Here is an 18995-nt window from a genome sequence, read left to right as displayed (position 1 = left end):
TGGCGTCTTAGACCCGGCCCGGCGACTTGAGCCCTTCACGGCAGAAATGCGCATGGACCGTCTGTTTGCTCCCACACATTGAATTACCGCTGCTTCACTTTGCCCCGAACTGTGCTACCTCGAATTCTTTGTTTATTACCCTGTCGAGAACACCCGGCCTGTTTTGCAATAAGCTCAGTTAATACCTTGAAGCTTTAAGCAATCAGCTCAACTTTGTGTCGGCCCCAAAGTGAAACCTGGAGTAGAGGAAACATTTGAGTCAACAGACCTGAAGTTATATTCAGTCACCACCCCCCCACAGCATCATTTTTCTCATTCAGTTTTTGGAATTGAAGAGCCAATCATTGTGCTCCGGTCCCTGTCATCTATCACTGGGATGTTGTGACTGGAAAGAAGATGAGGAGAAGGAGGAGGAGGAGGAAGAAGAGGAGGGTCATGCAGTGAGACAGAAGAGGAAGGCTTGGATGTCTGTTACATCCTCAGCGACAGGATGTGACCCATTACAGGCTGCCGATTCAAACCTCATGCTGGAACGGGGAGTAGACAATTTTTGTCACAGATGTCTTCACACTCACACGACAAACTGTTTTTTAGTAGCATTGATTATTATTATTATTTTTTTTAAATAAGTGCTAGCTAGGTGGCACTGTGGTGCAGCTGTAGAGTGTTGACCTCACAGTTCTGAGGACCGGAGTTCAAATCCCGCCCCCACTCTGTGTGGAGTTTGCATGTTCTCCCAGTGCCTGTGTGGGTCTTTTTTTGGGCACTCCAGTTTCCTCCCACATCCATTAATCGGAGACTCAAAACTGGCCCTAGGCGTGATTGTGAGTGCGACTGTTGTCCCTCTTCATGTGCCCTGCGATTGGCTGGTGACCAGTTCAGGGTGTACCCCGCCTCCTGCCCGATGACAGCTGGGATAGGCTCCACCACTCCCGCAACCCTCATGAGGATATGCGGCTCATAAATTGCGGGTGGGCTTTTAAGAGAGCTTTCTTTTAATTTGTCATCAGTCACCTTTAGTTCACTCCCTGCTTGGTGATTCTTGTACAAATATATATTTTTTGTGCTCCTGTGATGACAATCATATTCAATAAATTGTATCTTCTTCACACTGGAATATGTAAGAATACATTTGCACGCCAATCAGGATACGTGTTGGAAAAGAAGGGGAGCAATGTCCTTGCCTGTATCTTTCGATCCAGTGAGTCTGGAGTAAGTCCTTATTCACTTTGCATTTTCCTCTTAAGGCTGGACGGTGCAACCCCGCACAGTTCTACAAAACTGCGTAGGACGGGCAATAGTGAGCACACAGCACAGACGACCAGACAAAATAATGCAAGGTGATATTTTTTTGGCTGAATCATCTGGTCTGCAGAACAAGAAAACAGCCCTCAAGAAATTCAGGACCGGCCAGGTCCTCGTGTAAACCCAGATGGTTGGGCTTTGTCTCCCCTATCGGTCTAGACTTGATTACACATCTGTGTTTACATGATAAGCTAATTGTCGCAGTCAAATTATGAGTGTGAGAGGGCAGTTGTGCGGTTCCCATAGTGTGGATGTTGGGCTCACACACACCGGCGAAAAAGGAGTTTGTCCCATGTGGGAGCTGCGGTAAACATCAAGAGATTTTGGGTTCGGGGCTAGGGTGGGGGGGTATGGCTTGGCAATAGATATTCGGCATGCTCGATGGAAACATAGGCTGGAACCGCCACACATTCGCACATAAACACTTACACTTTGACAGATATGAACGCTAGTGTGGAGCGGACAGCAGTACCCATAATTGAAAGTGCGAAAGTGCTTTTTAAGTCATAGTAATAGAAACCACAGACATTGTAGTGCATTATCCAAGGGGAGACAGGCCGGGGGGAAGGTAAGGCTCAGCAGGGGCTGTTAGCAGCAGAAGTTGTTAGAAACCTGCTTGAAATATACTGTTTATTAGTACGTCATTCTTTTTCTTTTGCTCGGGAGAATGTTTCCAGTCTGAGGAATGGATTATCTGATAAAAGAAACACGCAAAGCTTTAACGGTATCTTCTTGCCAATTATATTTCGGGGAGGCAGTAGCTCAATCAGAATGGCTTGGCCACTAGTCCAAGTCTCGCTGTGCACCAAAACAATTTCAATAAGTACTGAATGATGGAGCAGTGTCGCTCACCCTAAAATTCAAGATACGAGACATATGTACAGTAAACGTAAAAACCAATACTCGTGGATATATTCTTTATCCTCTGCAAAAAATGGGTAATATTAGTGCAGCTTACTGAGTGTATTTGTGACCAGCTCCATCTATATCCGTACGTCTCTATTGTATTCCCCCGACATAGCCAAGATTGACATACCGGAAGGAGGAGCACAATGTTGATGCAAAAAAATGTGGCAAAACTGTTTAATTCTTTATCTTGTATTTAATTGTGTCATTGCTGTATTCTTAAAAATGAAGTACAATATTATAGACTGCTTGTTTCCTAAAAATTGCATTTATATTGTTTGGAAGGCTGGAATGAATGAATGGGATTTCCATTTAGACAGAGCTACGGGTTGTCCATATTTTGTAACGGAAATCACTGAATGCTGTCTGCTCCGTGGGAACAATGACATTTACTGCGGTTTTGAGGGGGGCAGTCCCCGCCTCTCCTTCTCCCACTCAGTTACGCTGCATCTCTTCCAGTTGGCCTCAATCCTGCCCGGCATACTGTGGTAAAACCTGGTACTGCACTAAAAGCGCAGCACTCTAAACCTGACATGTCTGTTTACTGTAAAAACAATCGCTTAAAAATCTGCAGCATAGGAGGGGAACACTCTCGTGTCAAGTTTACATTTATCCACATCACCTAAACGCCTCAGCTGAAACTCCACGAACACCGTCGACCGACAACACGCTCGACAACAATGTGACGAGCATGTTCGCAGCAGCGCCGTTATCTGTCAGCCTCTGATCTCAAATCTTCATCCAAGCCCAACAACCACTTATGCCGCCTCGCATTCCCTCAACTATTATTCCGGCATTTGGTTCTATTTGTACTGGTCTCAGCTGAGGGGGCTGTGAAAAAGCCGTCTAAACACAACTCTCATACCAAGCCGGCCCGGCCTGTGTTAACATAGCTGGGTGAGAGCAAATACGGAGCCGGGTGTTTGAGATGTTGGTAAACCCTCACCATCTTTTCACTGTGACTGTCTTCCAGCTTTTTCATCCCGTTGTCCCGTCTTCAATCAGCCTCTGGAACTTGCCGTTACCTGTTTGAGCCCAAAATCTTTCTTATTCGGGGTGAGAAACACTCAACTGGCAGTATCATTTTCTGACATGGCAACATTATATACAAAATACTCGCACAAATGCCAAAATCCTTAAATTTGGAGTGCCGCTTTTTCACTCCCCACACTTATAAAAACACGTCAAGAATAATAACAAATGGAGCAAATCATCACAGGATTTGTTTTTAGACCATTGTTTGTGTTTAATCAGCTAAATGATGACTAAATGACTTTTACTTAGAGACACTGGAATGCGTATATGTTGATACACCTTCAGAAAACTCAACCCGTATTGAAAAAGACTCCCCGCCTGATTGTTACTTCTAAATCTGTGATGCATATGTAGATATGGACATGCCTATGAGCACATATGCACCCTCACGCTCAATCAGGATTTTACAGACTATTTAAAAGTCATTTGTTCTAATTATCTGGGCCCTCGCAGTTTGTGGTGCGTAGGAGATGCCACCGAACCGTGTTTCCACCTCCCACAAACCCAAAGTGGTGCACCGTCTCCTCCACCAAAACGTGTAAAGCTTCCTTGATTTAACCGGATGTCTCCTGTGCTCATTGGGTTATTTGTGTAAAAATACATCCATTCCACACATTGCATTCGATCATTGCTGTGTATAACAGATGTCATGGAGGTGGCGTACTCTGGGTCACCGGTCAAAGTGACACACTACTTATTTCAGATGATGTCACACACTGTAGAATCAAGCTCAGTGGTCCTTGATGATCTTCGATGGCACTTGCGCAAGGACATAAAGGTCACTGGTTAGCTCATATGAATGGCTGTCTGTTTCTCTATGTGCTCTGCGATTGATTAGCAACCCGTCCACGGTGTCATTTACCTTTTGCCTGAGGTCAGCTGGGATATGCTCCGGCACACTGCGACCCTGAACAAGAAAGCGATTGGTTTGATAGATGCGTACCCTGTGTGTATTTTAATTTGTCACGTGATCTCACGCTGATACGCCTTTGCTCAAACGCAAAGCGCGGTCAGAAATCTGCCATCTGGTTGCAGGTGAACCCCATGCCGGTGCTGTCAGGAGTTGATGCAGGAATGTCAGACCTTGCCGAGATCGGTTACATTTTCGCTGTCCCTTTGACCAGAAACACGCTGACTCATGGCTCCATACGCAGTGTTCAACAGTTACATTACATAACTTTTGGTGGCAGATGAAGCTTGATGACGTGACTGTGGTGAATCTGATTCCTGCGGAACTCTTAGCAGGTGACTGAAGTCTGTCATTCCGCCATTTTTTTTTGCTTCGATTCGTGATATGCACGCCATAATTAAGCACTGAACTCAACTCATAGACATGTAGAAAGAGAATTACACATTTAAAACAACCACATAGCTTTGCCACTTAACACATAGACAGATAAAATAACACTCAGAGGCATATATTCTTTATCCTCTGTGAGAAACGCTATTGTTGCAGGTCATTGAGTTTTTGGGTCTCCCTATGCAATATATACTTGTTTATATTATACTGCCACCTGGTGGTCAAGACACACACACGCCAGAATGAGCAGCACAATGTCCATTCCATTGAAGTAAAAAATGTAAAAACTGTTCATTTTTCTACATTTTGTTGGTTTATTTGCTCATTACCGTACCCACTAAAATCTGTTTTTGGATGTATTAACCCCCCTACCTCCTCCTTCTTTTTAAATCCACCGAAAACATCCCATAAAAGGAAATGGAATACTCCCACTTTGGTCGATGTATGTGGAATAAACTCAAATGATAGTGATTTATGCTCCATCACGTCATCTGGATGAACATCTTAAAGCCGTTGAAGTTGGAAGTGTGTCGCCTTCCCAGTCTTATCAAAATAATATTTACAATCCCCTCCATAACTATAGCGACAAGGGCGACAAACACGATCCCTGGATGTGACCACTCGATGAACGTGTCCTACGACGTGACGTGTCGCGGTCTGATCTCAGCTGGGGAGGGTGTGGCATTAGAGTGACATGTGCTAAGCGGATGGCAGATAGCCGTAGAAAGGTGTGAAGTGGGAGCAAAGGCAACAGGTTCAAAGGGAAGCTTAGCCGTTGCTTGTTTTCGCAGAGCTCGAGGGTCACATTCCTCCCAAGCGCAGACCTTTAAATCCATCCCGGGATGTTTGAACATGAGCTGTAAATGGATAACAAAGGATTGCGTGAATATGTTTCGCATCAAAATCCCGGCCGGAGAGCGCGCCAAGCTGCGTTCGATGATGAACGCGTCAACGTGCATGAGAGGAAACAAACGCCTCGGTTTATTTCGCAGCTGTCTTCGGTCACCAGAACAGAGGAGGTTGCGAGCGCGGGGCCCAAATAACTCCGTGGATCAGGCGTCCTCTTAAAGCTGGAGCAAACTCTTCTCCTCACCCCTGACTTTAATCTTTCACCTCACTTTGATATGAAAGACAGAGTTGCTAATGTGGGAGGAAGCAAGCTGGGATGAAAAAACGAGCGGTTGGGGTGGGGGGGCATATAGGAGAATAATTGAGGTGCATGCATTCCAAGACTGGAATAGGTGAAAATCTGGAATACAAATTTTTACCCTTTAAACACATTTCAACTATATAAACATGCACTAAGCGCACTTAAAGGTTCCCTTTTGGGGAATTTAGACCTCCCAACATGGACTATGTATAAAAAGTGTCAGTTTCATTTCCAAAATCACTTTGGCTTTGTCGTACAAGTGTCCAGAAGAGGCTCCTCTGACAGCCGCTTCTGTTCGACCCAGTTTTGTATATTCACTGTGAGGTGTTCCCAAGTTCCCCAATTTGCTAATTTTTTTGAGGGGGGAATGATCCCATCTTGTCTCAAGGAACTATCTTGGTATTTGTTGTGGATCTTCATGAAGACAAGTCGTGCTGTTTTGAATAGACAACCAGTTTTAAATACTTTTAAAGGGCCTGCGGCTGCCCATGAAGACAACACGGCGCTCCATAGCCCCTCTAGCGTACAGGAATGTGCGACTCCGGGAGTTGAATTCCTCTCCGAACATTTTTCCCACCAATCTTTTTTGTCATGTTCTCCTGCCAAGTAGTTTTCTCCATGCGTCCCTTGTGTGTGGTGATTATCTCGGTGAGGGCCGTTCAATCGGTGCTAACTGCAGACACTCGAGAATGTCCCTTTGCGTCGGCTGCCAGGTTAGAGGTCAATCGATGCGTTGAGGCTTATCATATCCCACTAAATTACAATTGACCGTTGTTGATCAGATTAAAGCGTAGAATACAGATACAGACGGTTTAAAACCATTTATACCCCCCCCCCCTTCTCAATGTCAGCTATTTAACACGTAAGGAGCAGGTTATTATCGTGTCTAGCCTTGGAAAGGTTGAAGGTGCATTTTTTTTCTATTGCGTCTTGGCCGCGCTGCAAGAATTCCATGAGGCAGGTAAGCAAGCGAACGGAGTTCACCCGAAGCGGCACAATTACGGGAATTTTGTTGTCATTAATTATCAAATATGACATTCTGGCGGGAGAGCCAGACAGTCCTGCAGCCCATTTCTCCTGATTGTTTGGGATTTACTGCAGTAACATATGTGCACATTGTTTCTTTGCAATAAAACATAGAGGACGATTTTACAAACTTGCATTAATAACAATCCAACCACCGCTGTAGATTTTGATCTCGATCAAATGCTGTGTTATAACCAACAAAAGACCCCACTGTCTGTTTCGCGTTGGCCGTACTGTGGCAATACAACAAGTAAAATCAGGTGATCTGGTTTGAATATAAATGCAACACAATAAATCACACAGCAGGGAGCGATACACGCGCTCACCATTAGTGTCAAGTGAGTAGAAGGATGTTGACAAGGGAGAGACAAGGTCACACGGAGAAACTGTGTCTGCAATACAGAAGAAAAAAAAAAGGACGCCTATCTCCCGTCCGTCTACGTCATACATTTCCAGGACGGAGAGTCGGAGACGTTCCTCAATGTCCAACAAATGCACTTTCTCCCCTGCCCATGATTTATCCGCCTAAACGGGGCGAACCATCAAAATAAACTTGATTACAGCTTGTGTTCGCCACGGCAGGCCATAACTCTGCCTTTATTTTATGATCTCTGCGGCCCGCCTAGCCGCAGCGATGGTTGTTTCCGCGGAAGATGAAAAGCAACTCGGTCAGACAGCTTTGCTTCCTCCTCTGCGTTAGCGGGGTTTAATTATTGCTTCTGGCAAAGCCGGTGACTCGCTGCCTCCATTTGATATCAAGCAAACAAGCAGTGAATCAAAAAAATAAATTCCCCAACGGGCTCCTTAATTTGTTTCTGACTTTGGTGATTTTATGCTGGCCATCTCAACCAAGTAGTACCTAAAAAAACAACAACAAAAAATGTAAACTACTGCTCGTCTCTCATTGGTTGAGCAAATTTGTCATCGCTGTGTCATTATAACCTAAATTGTTTCTTTTTTTGTTTCATACTGTACCGTACAGCCACATTAAATGTCAAACTTACCTCACAGACATTTCTATACTTTTTACGCTGTCCATTCTATTGCTCTAATTCGTTTGATCATTGGAATTTGATTACAACTTCCAGCCATCTTTCAGCAAAGAGTCTATATTACACACATTCACAGAAGTATGTTTTGCTAACCCAGAGGAGGACTTTGGAGGGTGTAAGGCCAGTGCTGGTAAAATCTTCTTCTCCATCCAGCGCTCTTAGCCAACAGCTAATAAAGACTTACACTGACCCTGATGGGAGGCGCAGGCCTCTGTGAGCCCTTCAGTCCGAAGGGACTGTGCACCATATCCTGGTGTTTTATTTCTATAGTATGTGTATTTGAGGGGAGGGAATTGAGTGGGAGGGGGTCTTTGTGGGTTCTTTTCTGCCGAAGAATAAAACATTCAGCTGTGGTCGGCAGGCCCTTTAACAAAGTGATCAATCAAAAGAAGCCCAATCAACAGTTAATGGAGCTCAACTGGGATCCAGCTCAGTGAATTTCCGTTCCGAACGCTGCGCTGTGGAAGTCATTTCAGTAAGTTTCTTTTAGACCTCAAGGAGAATGAATAAATAGACAAATAAAGACCGGGGGACAAAGAAAATTCTCAAGCTCAACTCTGAGCGGAATGTGCCACCGATTTGTTGACCGATGTTTTCGACCACCTGGACAGTACATAAGCTTCCACTAAATGTGTCTCGCCTAGCTTTGACTGATTAAGTAATTGATTAAGAGGTTTAGTTCAATAATTTTGTCTATAAACTTGTCCATGTACAGTAGAACCTTGCATTTCGATGCCCAAGTTTTTTGTTTGATTTAGTTTTTGGCCATTTTTTCCCATATCTAAACATTGTCCCTGGTCTTTGTAAAAGAAATTCATTCCCCAGAAACAATGCATATTCATCAATAAAAGGTTCAATAGATGGCAAGGCATATTCCGCAATGCCACTTTTTGTTAATAACTCCGGCAATAATAAGCCTCCCTGTCTGCTCGGCAACATTCAATGCTCACATCCTGACAAGCTTTAAACCTTCAAAATAAAAGTATGCAGTTTTACCACTCTTGCTTGGGGCACTCAGTGGCTATTCAAAAGTGGCTCTCATGAAAGAAGCACAAAATGAGGCTACCATTGGGCAAAATGGAGTGAAACTGTCTTTATACTGCCATGTTTTTCTAATAGAGGCCTAATTTTTGACATTATTTTGCACCAATGTTGTCCCAATTAATCCAAGTGTTGCCGAGTAGACAATTTTTATTGCCTTGAGTTGTTAAAAAAAAGATCAGATTATGGAATGCACCTTGCTGTCTGTTGAACCTTTTTTAAATAGAATGACAGAGAAGTGCTGAGTGCGAGCGAGTTGATAAAGAAGGCAAGAAAGATGATACTATTGAAGAAAATCTTTTACTTTCATCCACTTCTTTAGTCATTTATGGTTCACACTGTTTCGCATGAAAAGCAATTGTTATTCTCTGTAGAAATTAATTTTTTTGGTTTGTGACTGAAACAGATACATTGCATTTACATTATTTCCATTGTGAAATATTCCTTTGGATTCCGTCCGATTTGGTTTTGGTCAGACTTTCTGGGCGAGATTAAAAACGAATGTTGTGTTTTCAGTGGCGTCAGTATGATACGGTTTGTGCAGGACCTCACTGCGTATCTATTTTGGCTTCACGTCCTACAACAGTCCTGTAGCGTACATTTAAAAAATCAAAGAAACTCACTGGATTGCTTGCTTGCTCATTTAGTCAATTCTTTTCACTTCAGACAATCTTGTGTCACTTTAACTTAAGCTGCAAGTATCACTTAGCCCAGAGAGCCTCTCCAGGCCCAACATTTCTGTTACTATGACAGTCTCCTTTCCATTCCCCTATCAAAGGAAGAAATCCTTTATTGCTTGGATGGTGTGTCCCTTCATTTTTTTTTTTTTTTCACGTGGTTATCATCAATGGCGACCTTGAGCGGTAAAGTGCTCCATCTTGAAGAGGAAGCCTCGAGTAATCGCTTGAGGTCATTGAGTCTATGAGCAACTCTAAGTTTTGCTTTCCAGCTCCGATGATTTGTGCTGGGAATTTTGCTGATTTGTGGTTTGACGGAAATTTGAGCTTCATTTCATTTGAACAGCAAGTTGTCTTCAGGATTTTTCAACTGTTCCACGATCAGTTTCCTCATGATTGTAACACCGCAATTCATCGGTTAACCCTGTTGCAGTAGGTTCAGTGTCGGCTGCGTGTCCATATTAGCTAAAACCTAAAAAAAAAAGCTTTACCATTCCTACTGTAAATGAGATTCACAAAAATCATTGGTGATACTTAGTGGTTGAAATCTCTACAAATGTGGATGTCCCCCCCCCCCTCCCCATCTGCAGTATTTTTGAGCGTTCAATGTGTAGTTCAGTAGCCCGCAGCGAGCAGCCATTTCAGATCCCTGAGGGGGATTTAAACCAAGATTTCCGGCAACCTTATTAAACCATAATCCCTCCTCCCCCTTCTACCTTTCTTTTCTTTCCATTTCAGACAGAAAAATAGGTCTTTCCCTTCTATTTTGCTGACAACTCATGTGTGTTTGGCGCATGCACGCATTTGTGGGGCTATCGCAGTTGCCAGGGGATGGAGGGAGATGATTGGCCGCATCTGAAGTGGGTCAGCAGGGAGATCAGGAGTTGGAGCGTTCCCGTTCTTCTCCCTTTCATCTCTTCCTTGACTCCATGTCTGCTTTGCGGTTTCTGTGCTTCCTCGTCTTGTTGCTTCAGTCATCGACACCCATTGCTTGATGTTGCTTTCCATCTCCTGTTATCACCACTTTTTGGTAGACTAACACCAGACCATATTGTCAATGGTCTGTGTTAGCTTAGTGTTGCATGCGGCATCAAACTGTGGAATCCTTTTGATAGAACGCGACCACAGCGAGGACTTTCCTCCTGGAAGCTGTCCTTGGCTACTTGCGGCTTCATCTTTTTTCCACTTGTGTGTTTGAATAACAAAACAGCTGTGTCACGATTCCAGGGTTGGACTCGCTTAATTGAGCCCATCGGATTATTTATCACATGGAGAGTATTGGTTCAAATCAATATTGTACACAGAGCCAATGCTGTTCTTGCGCTGTTTCTAAAACCGCCAAATTGTTTGCCTGAAATAAAAGCTATGCTTTGACACCATCTTGCAGCATCTCTGTGCCAAGGACTTTTGCTGCAGTGAGGGGAGGAACCTCTTTTAGACAGTCCAGAACCCTGGCTAATATAGCAGTTATGTTTTGGCATTATCTTGTGTAATCGCGGAAGATTACAGCATCGAAATCATTTTGTGTAATATTTGTTCCCCCGGTATTCTTGAGGGACTGGGGCTGAGCCCTATCGTGGTGAGCAAAACTCGGCTAATTAACGGTTTTAATTTCCTGTAGCTGCCACAAGATGGTCCCAAAGCACTGCTTTTGGCTAAATGAAGCTCAACTCACTTCAGCATAACTGAAAGACTGGTCCAAAAGAAAGTCTGCGAATAATAACTGGGTCTAGCCTTTATTAGAATTAGAATTGCCAGTTATTGATTGAAATTAATTGAGGATGGGGAGAAGCACCAGTGAGAAACGCTTTGCTTGCACGTTTCTTTGCAGCGCTCAAAATAAACACTTTCACCCCAAGAATGAGCCGAGCCGAGAAGGCTTAAGGGGAACACGAGGGGGAGAAAGGGAGAATCTGGGTGGAGTACTGGCTGGACTTGTACAGTTCTCAGCTCCCCCGTCCACTTTATCTCAGGTGTTTTGAATACTATCTGCAATGAGGCGGTGTTCATAATTCACCAGTCACATTAAAAACACGTTAAGTGGGAGTCACCAAACATACCCGCCCTTCTTGGTTCAGTCCATGATTCAATGAATTACGTCGCAGTCTGGAGGAGCAACCCATTTCGTTTAGGGTTCAGGATTCTGACTTTTTACAAAGTAACCAAGCTCTTGGTTTATTTTTGACAAAAACAAAAAATCAGTTTTTCCTTCATTTGGCTGCTTTTTGCACCTGCTTTGTTCAATATTCACGATATAAATCACCCCATTTTATAAACAGCACCTCTGCTATTGCACTTCAGTGAGTACACAGAATATTTAAATGTTCCTCTGAATGACGTCATGAAGAAAGCAAAAACCCTTTACCTGACCCCCATCTGTTTTTTTTTAAAACACATTTTGTCCTGTCCTTGTCCTTGCACGTTCTCCTCCACCTACTATTTCTTTTTAAAATTGTTCCCCTTCCCTTTCTACACGCACGCCATCAGCATCTACTCAATTCTTTCCATCCTCCCGGGATGTTGGGAATCCAAAACTGTACCCCGAAAGTGAAATTTCCTGGACTGATGAGACTGTTTTCATCACTCCCTTCTCCATTTCCTTAGGTACGGTGTCTTTTTCCTTTACCTTTGAGACTGAATATTTTCAAATGGAAGGGATAAAAGAATCACGTATGAATAGGGATGAATTTGTGTCAAACATTGAGGGAGTGCGCATGTGTTTCCAAGAGTCACGTATTTCATAACACACGGAACAATTACACTGTTAGTACGTGTAATTCACTAACATGTCATGACACAAGCTTTCAGAGTAAAGATGTCAACTTGCATTAAGGAGGCCCAGGCCACAGAAAGATAAATACATCAAAGTACATTATGTGGCAAATTTTATAATTGAGACCATGCCTGAGTGTGTCTCAGCTGGATCGTTAACAATACAGTGGCCCCCATTAAATGCTAAATGTTAATGTATAGCAACTAGAGTTGTTGAAAACTTTCTAAAATGTATTAAATCATTCACAGACATGGACATTTATATCTGTCCACTGGAATCCAACCATTTACTGCCACTGATGTACGTCATGTACACTTTCCAATATTCTCGCCCAGCTTGTCTGTGAAATTCAGGTTTTTAAATCACTGTAATGACCATCGGAATCCAATAGAGGGCGGCGTTGCAATACTTTGGCTTTGAAATCAGCACAGCTTTTGAGTAGAACATAAAGATTAGGAGTAAATCTCAGCTTGTCTCGTCAATTATAAGACTCAGAAATGCTAACATGTTGGAAGTTGCGCAAGTTTAGCCACATCACACTTCGATGGGTATGTAGAATTCGGGCAAATACTATATCGCAATGCCACTCATTCAGCAGTCCAATAGAGTGAAAGGAGTTTTCCAGCCTTTTCCTTGTCTGGACCACCCAAACTGTCCATGTGTAGCCAAATTTCCGTAAAATTAAAAGTGAGACGTCAATGGAGAGAAAGACAAGAACACCCACATTTCCCCAATAGGTCTTAGAGTAGTTTCTTTCAACTGTGGTGCTCATTTTCAAATTCCCTTTTGGCTGATAGTAATACCTCACTCATATTTGTGTGTGTTTGCATAAGGTAGGCTCTTCTGTTTTTTTCCCCCTACAAACTGTAAAACTCATTATTACGCTCTAGACGACAGCCTGACCCCCAAAAATGCATTAAGTGTGGGGGGGTTTTCTTCTCTCCTCTGGTGCTCTGAAAGCTCCCCAACACATAAATATTTGGTAATTGAGGATGGATGTGGGTTCATGTATGTGATCGCGGGTGATTTGGGTCAAGGTTATGGATACAACATGCGATTCGACCAAAATGCGCGGTTTGTAAAATACCGAGCGCGGGACGGCACATCGCGAACAGCGTCTTCCACTCAAGGCTCCTCTCAAATGTTCACCGCAAAAACAGCACTTTCTTTCCCCACAGCGACACCGAATCCTCAGTCTTGGTGTAGCGTTCGTCTCCCCGTGGGCGTGCGGTTGAGCCAATACTTGCTTGTCTGGATCCGAACTCAAGGTCGAGTACTTTCACCTCTGGTGCTGTTCATTTCATTAGCGAATCCACGGCAGTCGGTGTCCTCGTCTTCTGTCTGTCTGATGCGGACAACTTGGAATACTGCTTCTTCTTTGTTTGGAGGCGCTGTACTTTGCATTTATTCGATATCCTTGATACCTGTCATGAGCAAGGCTGGACCACAATCAAGAGGGGCGTGGGCTGGCCACCACTCCGAGCGGTTTCATCTCTCATGAGGCACTGTGATAAGACCAAGTATTTAAGTTGGAGTTTTGTCACTGGCATTTGCCAGTTCGTTGCTTTGTTTGTTAGTGAGTTGCAGTCACTGCCTGTGGGAGACTCTGCTTCTACACGTAAGTTGGGGTAGCCCTAGTCACAGATTCTGTGCCCTTTTGTTTGATCCCGTCCTGTTGAGTTGGTTAGCTTGCTTCAGAGTCATCGAACCCTTGTGTATGTCTTTTGGATCCCGCCCAGCCTAGCGTTTCTGTGCCTCTGCCTTGTCAGACTGCTACACCATGTATGCCCCAGTTTCCGGAATAAACAACATTGAAAATTATGCCTCTGCCTCGAAGTCCTGCATTTGGGTCCGCCCTCGCGCCGGAGGTTCGTGACAATATCCATATTACAATCCATGTATTAGTACACTCTTTGATCTCACTCATAAGACAATTCAACATAGAACGACAAGGGTGCACTTCATACGAGTAATCATATTTCTTGGGCTGCTGTATGGCATTTGTACACACAAGTAATAAAATTTTAGTATGTTAGATGATAAAATGGTTGATGTGTCCAGACGTTCAAGAAATAAACTGAACGATGAAGTAATTTGATTCCACGAATGATTCATTCTGTTATTACTATATTTTGTAATAGCCGCTGGCACTAATCAGTGATTTTGAAAGCGGAAGATTTTGCATCAAAGAATTTGGCACGCACTTGTTGACATTGGGGGCCACCATCTTGAATTCATCGAAACAGATGATGCATTTTGATTGGCCACCTAAATTTCTGCTCTCAGCAGCTCAAGCCGCACGCACGCACGCACGCGAGCGAGTCTTTTGCCTCGCGAGGCAGAAAAAAACATCAAACCTGCTCAATTTCATCTCAAGGGCCCCGTGAAGCGGAAATCACACCTGCATTCACGCACGCACCGCGGGTTTCTCAGCCTGCAACGTGGCGGATGGGGCGGGAGGAAGTGGCAGCCGAAGCACGAACATGCCAAAAACAAAAGGTAAACAGAGAAGGGTGGCAACGTGGATTAACTTAGTGTTATCTGAAAATAATGTGAAAATGAAGTTCATCTAAGGTGACAAGTGTAGGTTAGCACCTCGGCGATGCTGTATGTGATATTTTAAGTGTGAATCTACAAGTGGTAACTTCACGCAAAGGCTTCTGATGAATGTATGGATTCACGGCAGCCGTGTTGGGCGCTTACTGAATTTCCAAGTGATGTAATCGCGGTGGAGGCCCAACGTTTGCGCACGAGACAGATTTCCCCCCCAAAACCAGCCAATTTCACCATGGCAATAAATATGTTGCGAAAAAATTTCTTGAATTCCTTGGCTGTTTTGACGGGAGCGCGCCACAGACATGTAAAAACAGCTGGGAACTGTCTTAAATTGTTGGTAAAAAAAAAAAAAAAAAAGCACAATATGTCTCCTTCAAGTCTATTTGATATAAAGGCTCACTTATCCTGCCAGAAACTGTAGTCCACTCTAACGGAGGCTGTTCATGTATGACTTTTATTCACCTCCCTCCACTGGAGCGTTGGGATTTGCTTTCAGTGGGCTTATGTTAAAAAAAAAAAATGTTAGGAAGTTAGCAACCTTAAGTGCTCTCAGCTAGATTGTGTTCTCATGCATACTGAGCATGTTTGTTTGATTATGTGGGTGTTTTCGAGACAGTTCTCGGCCTCGCGCCAAAGCGGCTCATGCTGCAAGCCAGCAAGGATTCTATGACACTTTGGAGCATGTCTGGGGAGCTTTTTCAATGAAAACACTTAACAAACAGACTGCAGAGGCCCGCTTGTGTCTGTTACCTATTCATGCTTCTGTTTTTAATGTGCGTCCCTGCGGTTCTTTGGAGAGCTCCGCTGAATGGTGGGTACCTGGGGTCTCCTGATGAATCACCAAAACCACAGATCCCCCCCACCATACCAGACATATTTTTGTGCCAGGCAGCCAGCCAGCCAGCCAGCCAGCCTGAAGGTTGGCCAGCATTAAAAAAAATGCCTCACCTCTTGTATTCCTTCCATTTTTCCTGTTTTTTTTTTTCATTTTTTATTTTTTACAATCAATTGAATTTGATCGGTGTTTAGTCGCGAACGGAGCCCGCAGACATGTGACTAAGTCCTTAAAAATGCTAAGTGACCAAAGCGGCGTCTTTATTGAACGGCTGTGAAACACGAATTGGGGCTGTCGAGCGTATGCAGTTGCTTTAACAATCTCAGACGACGGCACCGAGCGCCAAGCTGTAAAACAGACCTGATGTCAGCGCAGATGTGGCTGGCAATGAAAACACCTTAAAAAAAAAAAAAAAGCTGAGGTGTCTATTGTGAAAACAATAATGGAATATCATAATATTCTCAAGTCTAGGCTTATTATTATCGCTTTCAGTTTTGAATTGGACTTCTGATTAGATTGATGCAAAGAATTGGAAGTAGGTGGCAGCATCAAAACACAGGTTGACCAAATATGAGCTAATAAAAATGTGTGTGTCCTTGTAGCTCTTTATGTTTTTTCCTGATTCAACACTTCTCAAAAGCACTAATAGTCGTGTTTGTTTAGTAACTCTTAACCCCCGTACACTTCCCAAGGCCGGTTAATCTGTCCGTTCCTTGAATGCGAGGTGCAGCATTCAGTTTTTAACCTCAACCGTTTTCTTTGGCTCGTCGAGAATTTTTCGGCTAATGTAGGCATCGCACACTGTGGCAAGCTCGGGGGTCGCACATCACCCGTCTGAAAAACGGACAAAAACATCTGTGAGTCACGGCGGAAGTGGAAATGGACGCAATTTTCACACGTCGTTTCGCGAGTTGAAACCGCGGCTCGCTCACCCCGCGACTCGCACACTTAAGGGCACACAAACTACGCTCTGGTGGTTTCCTGTTCGCACCTGACCACACTTGTGAAAACATTTGGCAGAGAGCAGTGTGGTCATTTCTCCCTGACGTAAATTAAAGTCAACGGAGCTGTCTTTTTTGCGAGCCCGCCACGGTGCCAAGAATACACCACATATAAGATGTGTGCAGCAGCCGATGGACGGACGTTCGCTCGCTGCAGTACGCGACTGAACATGTGTGCGCTGCATATGTCAGACTAAATGGATCGGTCTGCCTCACAGGGCCGAAGAACTGGCCCTTGATGACATCGGCATTATTCTAGAGAGAAAATTGGTAACAGGCCCTTTGACAATCAAAACACATCTGTTGGAACACACATTAACACTGTAGATTTAATAACTGGCATCTTTGATGATATGATGTACAGTATTGTGTTTAAATGTTTTGCCTTTGATTTTCACCAAATGACCTTGCTAAGCATTTGTATTATTTGTATAGCGCATTTCATACACGGGGTAACTCAATGTGCTTTGCGTGATTAAAGGCATTTTAAAACAATGAGATAAAACATTTAAAATGGCATAAAAACAATATAAATTAAAAACACATAGAGTGCAAGTAATGGGATCAAAAAGTGGATATATTCTAAAAAGCATGTGAAAAAAGATGAGTTTTCAACCTGGATTTAAAAACATTCACAGTTGGGGCTGACCTCATCTCTGTTGGTGGCAACTTATTCCATTTCTGTTCACCATAAGAGCCAAATACTGCTTCACCGTGTTTGCTTTGGACTCTGCGCGCCACTATTTGACCCGAGTCAGTTGATCTCAGAGCTCGACTGGGTTTATATTCCCTAAGCATTTCTTTCATGTATTCAGGACATAAATCATTTATTTAGTGATTTATAGACCAGTAGAAGAACTTTAAAATCTATTCTAAAGCTGACTGGAAGCCAGTGCAAGGACTTTAGGACTGGAGTTATCTGCTCTGACAGCTTTGCTTTGGTCAGAACGCGAGCTGCAGCTGTTTGATTCTCTTTTTTTTCGGGAGTCCAGTCAGAAGACCATTACAATAGTCAAGTCTACTTGAGATAAAAGCATGGATGAGCTTTTCCTGGTCTGCTTGACACATACAAGACATCACTCTAGATATGTTCTTCAGATGGCAGAAGGCAGTTTTTGTGATTGATTTGTTATGATTGTTGAAAGTCAGGTTGGAATCAATCAGAACACCAAGGTTTCGGACTTGGTCTTTGGTTTTTAAAGATAGAGCCCAGGTGTTTAATAAGAGCAATTCTCTTTTCTTTACTATCAAAAACAATTGTCTCCGTTTTGTTGAGGAAAATTTTGGCTCATTTAGTTATCTGATTTAGACAGTGGCACAATACCTCAATTGAACTGTAGTCATCTGGAGACACTGCTAAATATAACCGTGTGTCATCTGCATAGCTATGGTAGTCAACGTTAAAGTTTTGAAGAATTTGACCCAAGGGTACCATAAACAGGTCCAAGAACTGACCCTTGAGGTACAGTAATCTCATATTTATACTCCAATTAAAATCCTCTTCTCTGCATATTCAATGCATATTTTCAAGTGTCTGTATATCCGTAGCGTTAACCGCGTCCGTTGGCCATAATATCTGTGACAGGCTTGGACAGGAAACAATTGAAAGTAAAATGGCGCGTTTCCAATGTTTCCAAATTATATGATTTTGTTACTCCGTTGTGCTAGGAGATAGCACTCTTTTTACTCCTTGAACGTATCGGTTGCGCTTTGTACTCGGTTGGCACATAACTAATCGTGTTCCCTCCTCCAAATGTATCTTGCAGTCGTTTGTGACATCGGATGCCTGGGATGCTGTCCACCATGCTGCTGGCCCCTGCCTGTGTGCTGCTCATGCTCAGCGGGCATGTTTTCGCTGGAGGCTACGCCCCCATGGCCCACATGAAATACATGCAACCCATGATGAAAGGGCCTGTCGGACCGCCGTTCAGAGAGGGCAAGGGTCATTATGTCGGTGAGTCACGCTTTGGTGTTCACTATTGCGACAAGCTCGATATCGACTGTCGGCCACGAGATCCATTAAATTCTGGATATTTTTTTTTCCATTATTGCTGTATGATCAGAGTTCTACTGTCCTACATCATTGAGCTGGGAGGTCTAATTGCACCTTGTTTGTGGTTCTGACTTTAAAGTAGCCATCTGGATGCTGTTTCTGTGTTGTTTATCTCTGATGATTGAGCTCTGGCGTGAAGAAGAGAAGAGGGAAAAGGGGAAGAAATACAGTTCAGGTAGTCATTTGTATTGAGCAGTCATCATGGGAGTGGAAATTATGCTACCAAAATCAGTTACAACACACTATAGAAAAGAAATCATTTCAGTTTAAGTCACCTCTTTTTTC

At 43.5% G+C, this 18995-nt stretch overlaps 1 protein-coding gene across 9 annotated transcripts in view; it reads left to right on the top strand.

Moving 5' to 3' along the window:
- The window catches only part of col8a2 (collagen, type VIII, alpha 2), a 71453-nt gene that overhangs the window by 46449 nt on the left and 6009 nt on the right, over positions 1-18995 (top strand). For 8 of the 9 annotated variants that reach the window (XM_061817385.1, XM_061817353.1, XM_061817368.1 and 5 more), the window contains one exon: positions 18424-18611. In XM_061817385.1, the coding sequence (XP_061673369.1) occupies positions 18440-18611 (172 nt within the window). In that variant the 5' untranslated portion in view covers positions 18424-18439. Of the gene's footprint in view, positions 1-18423; positions 18612-18878; positions 18886-18995 lie in introns of those variants that run through there. The other variant, XM_061817392.1, reaches the window with a different exon arrangement.

This window comes from Syngnathoides biaculeatus, chromosome 1 (assembly GCF_019802595.1).
Source record: "Syngnathoides biaculeatus isolate LvHL_M chromosome 1, ASM1980259v1, whole genome shotgun sequence".
Taxonomy (NCBI): domain Eukaryota; kingdom Metazoa; phylum Chordata; class Actinopteri; order Syngnathiformes; family Syngnathidae; genus Syngnathoides; species Syngnathoides biaculeatus.
Note: the sequence above shows the minus strand (reverse complement) of the source record. Positions and strands in the feature narration are given on the sequence as shown.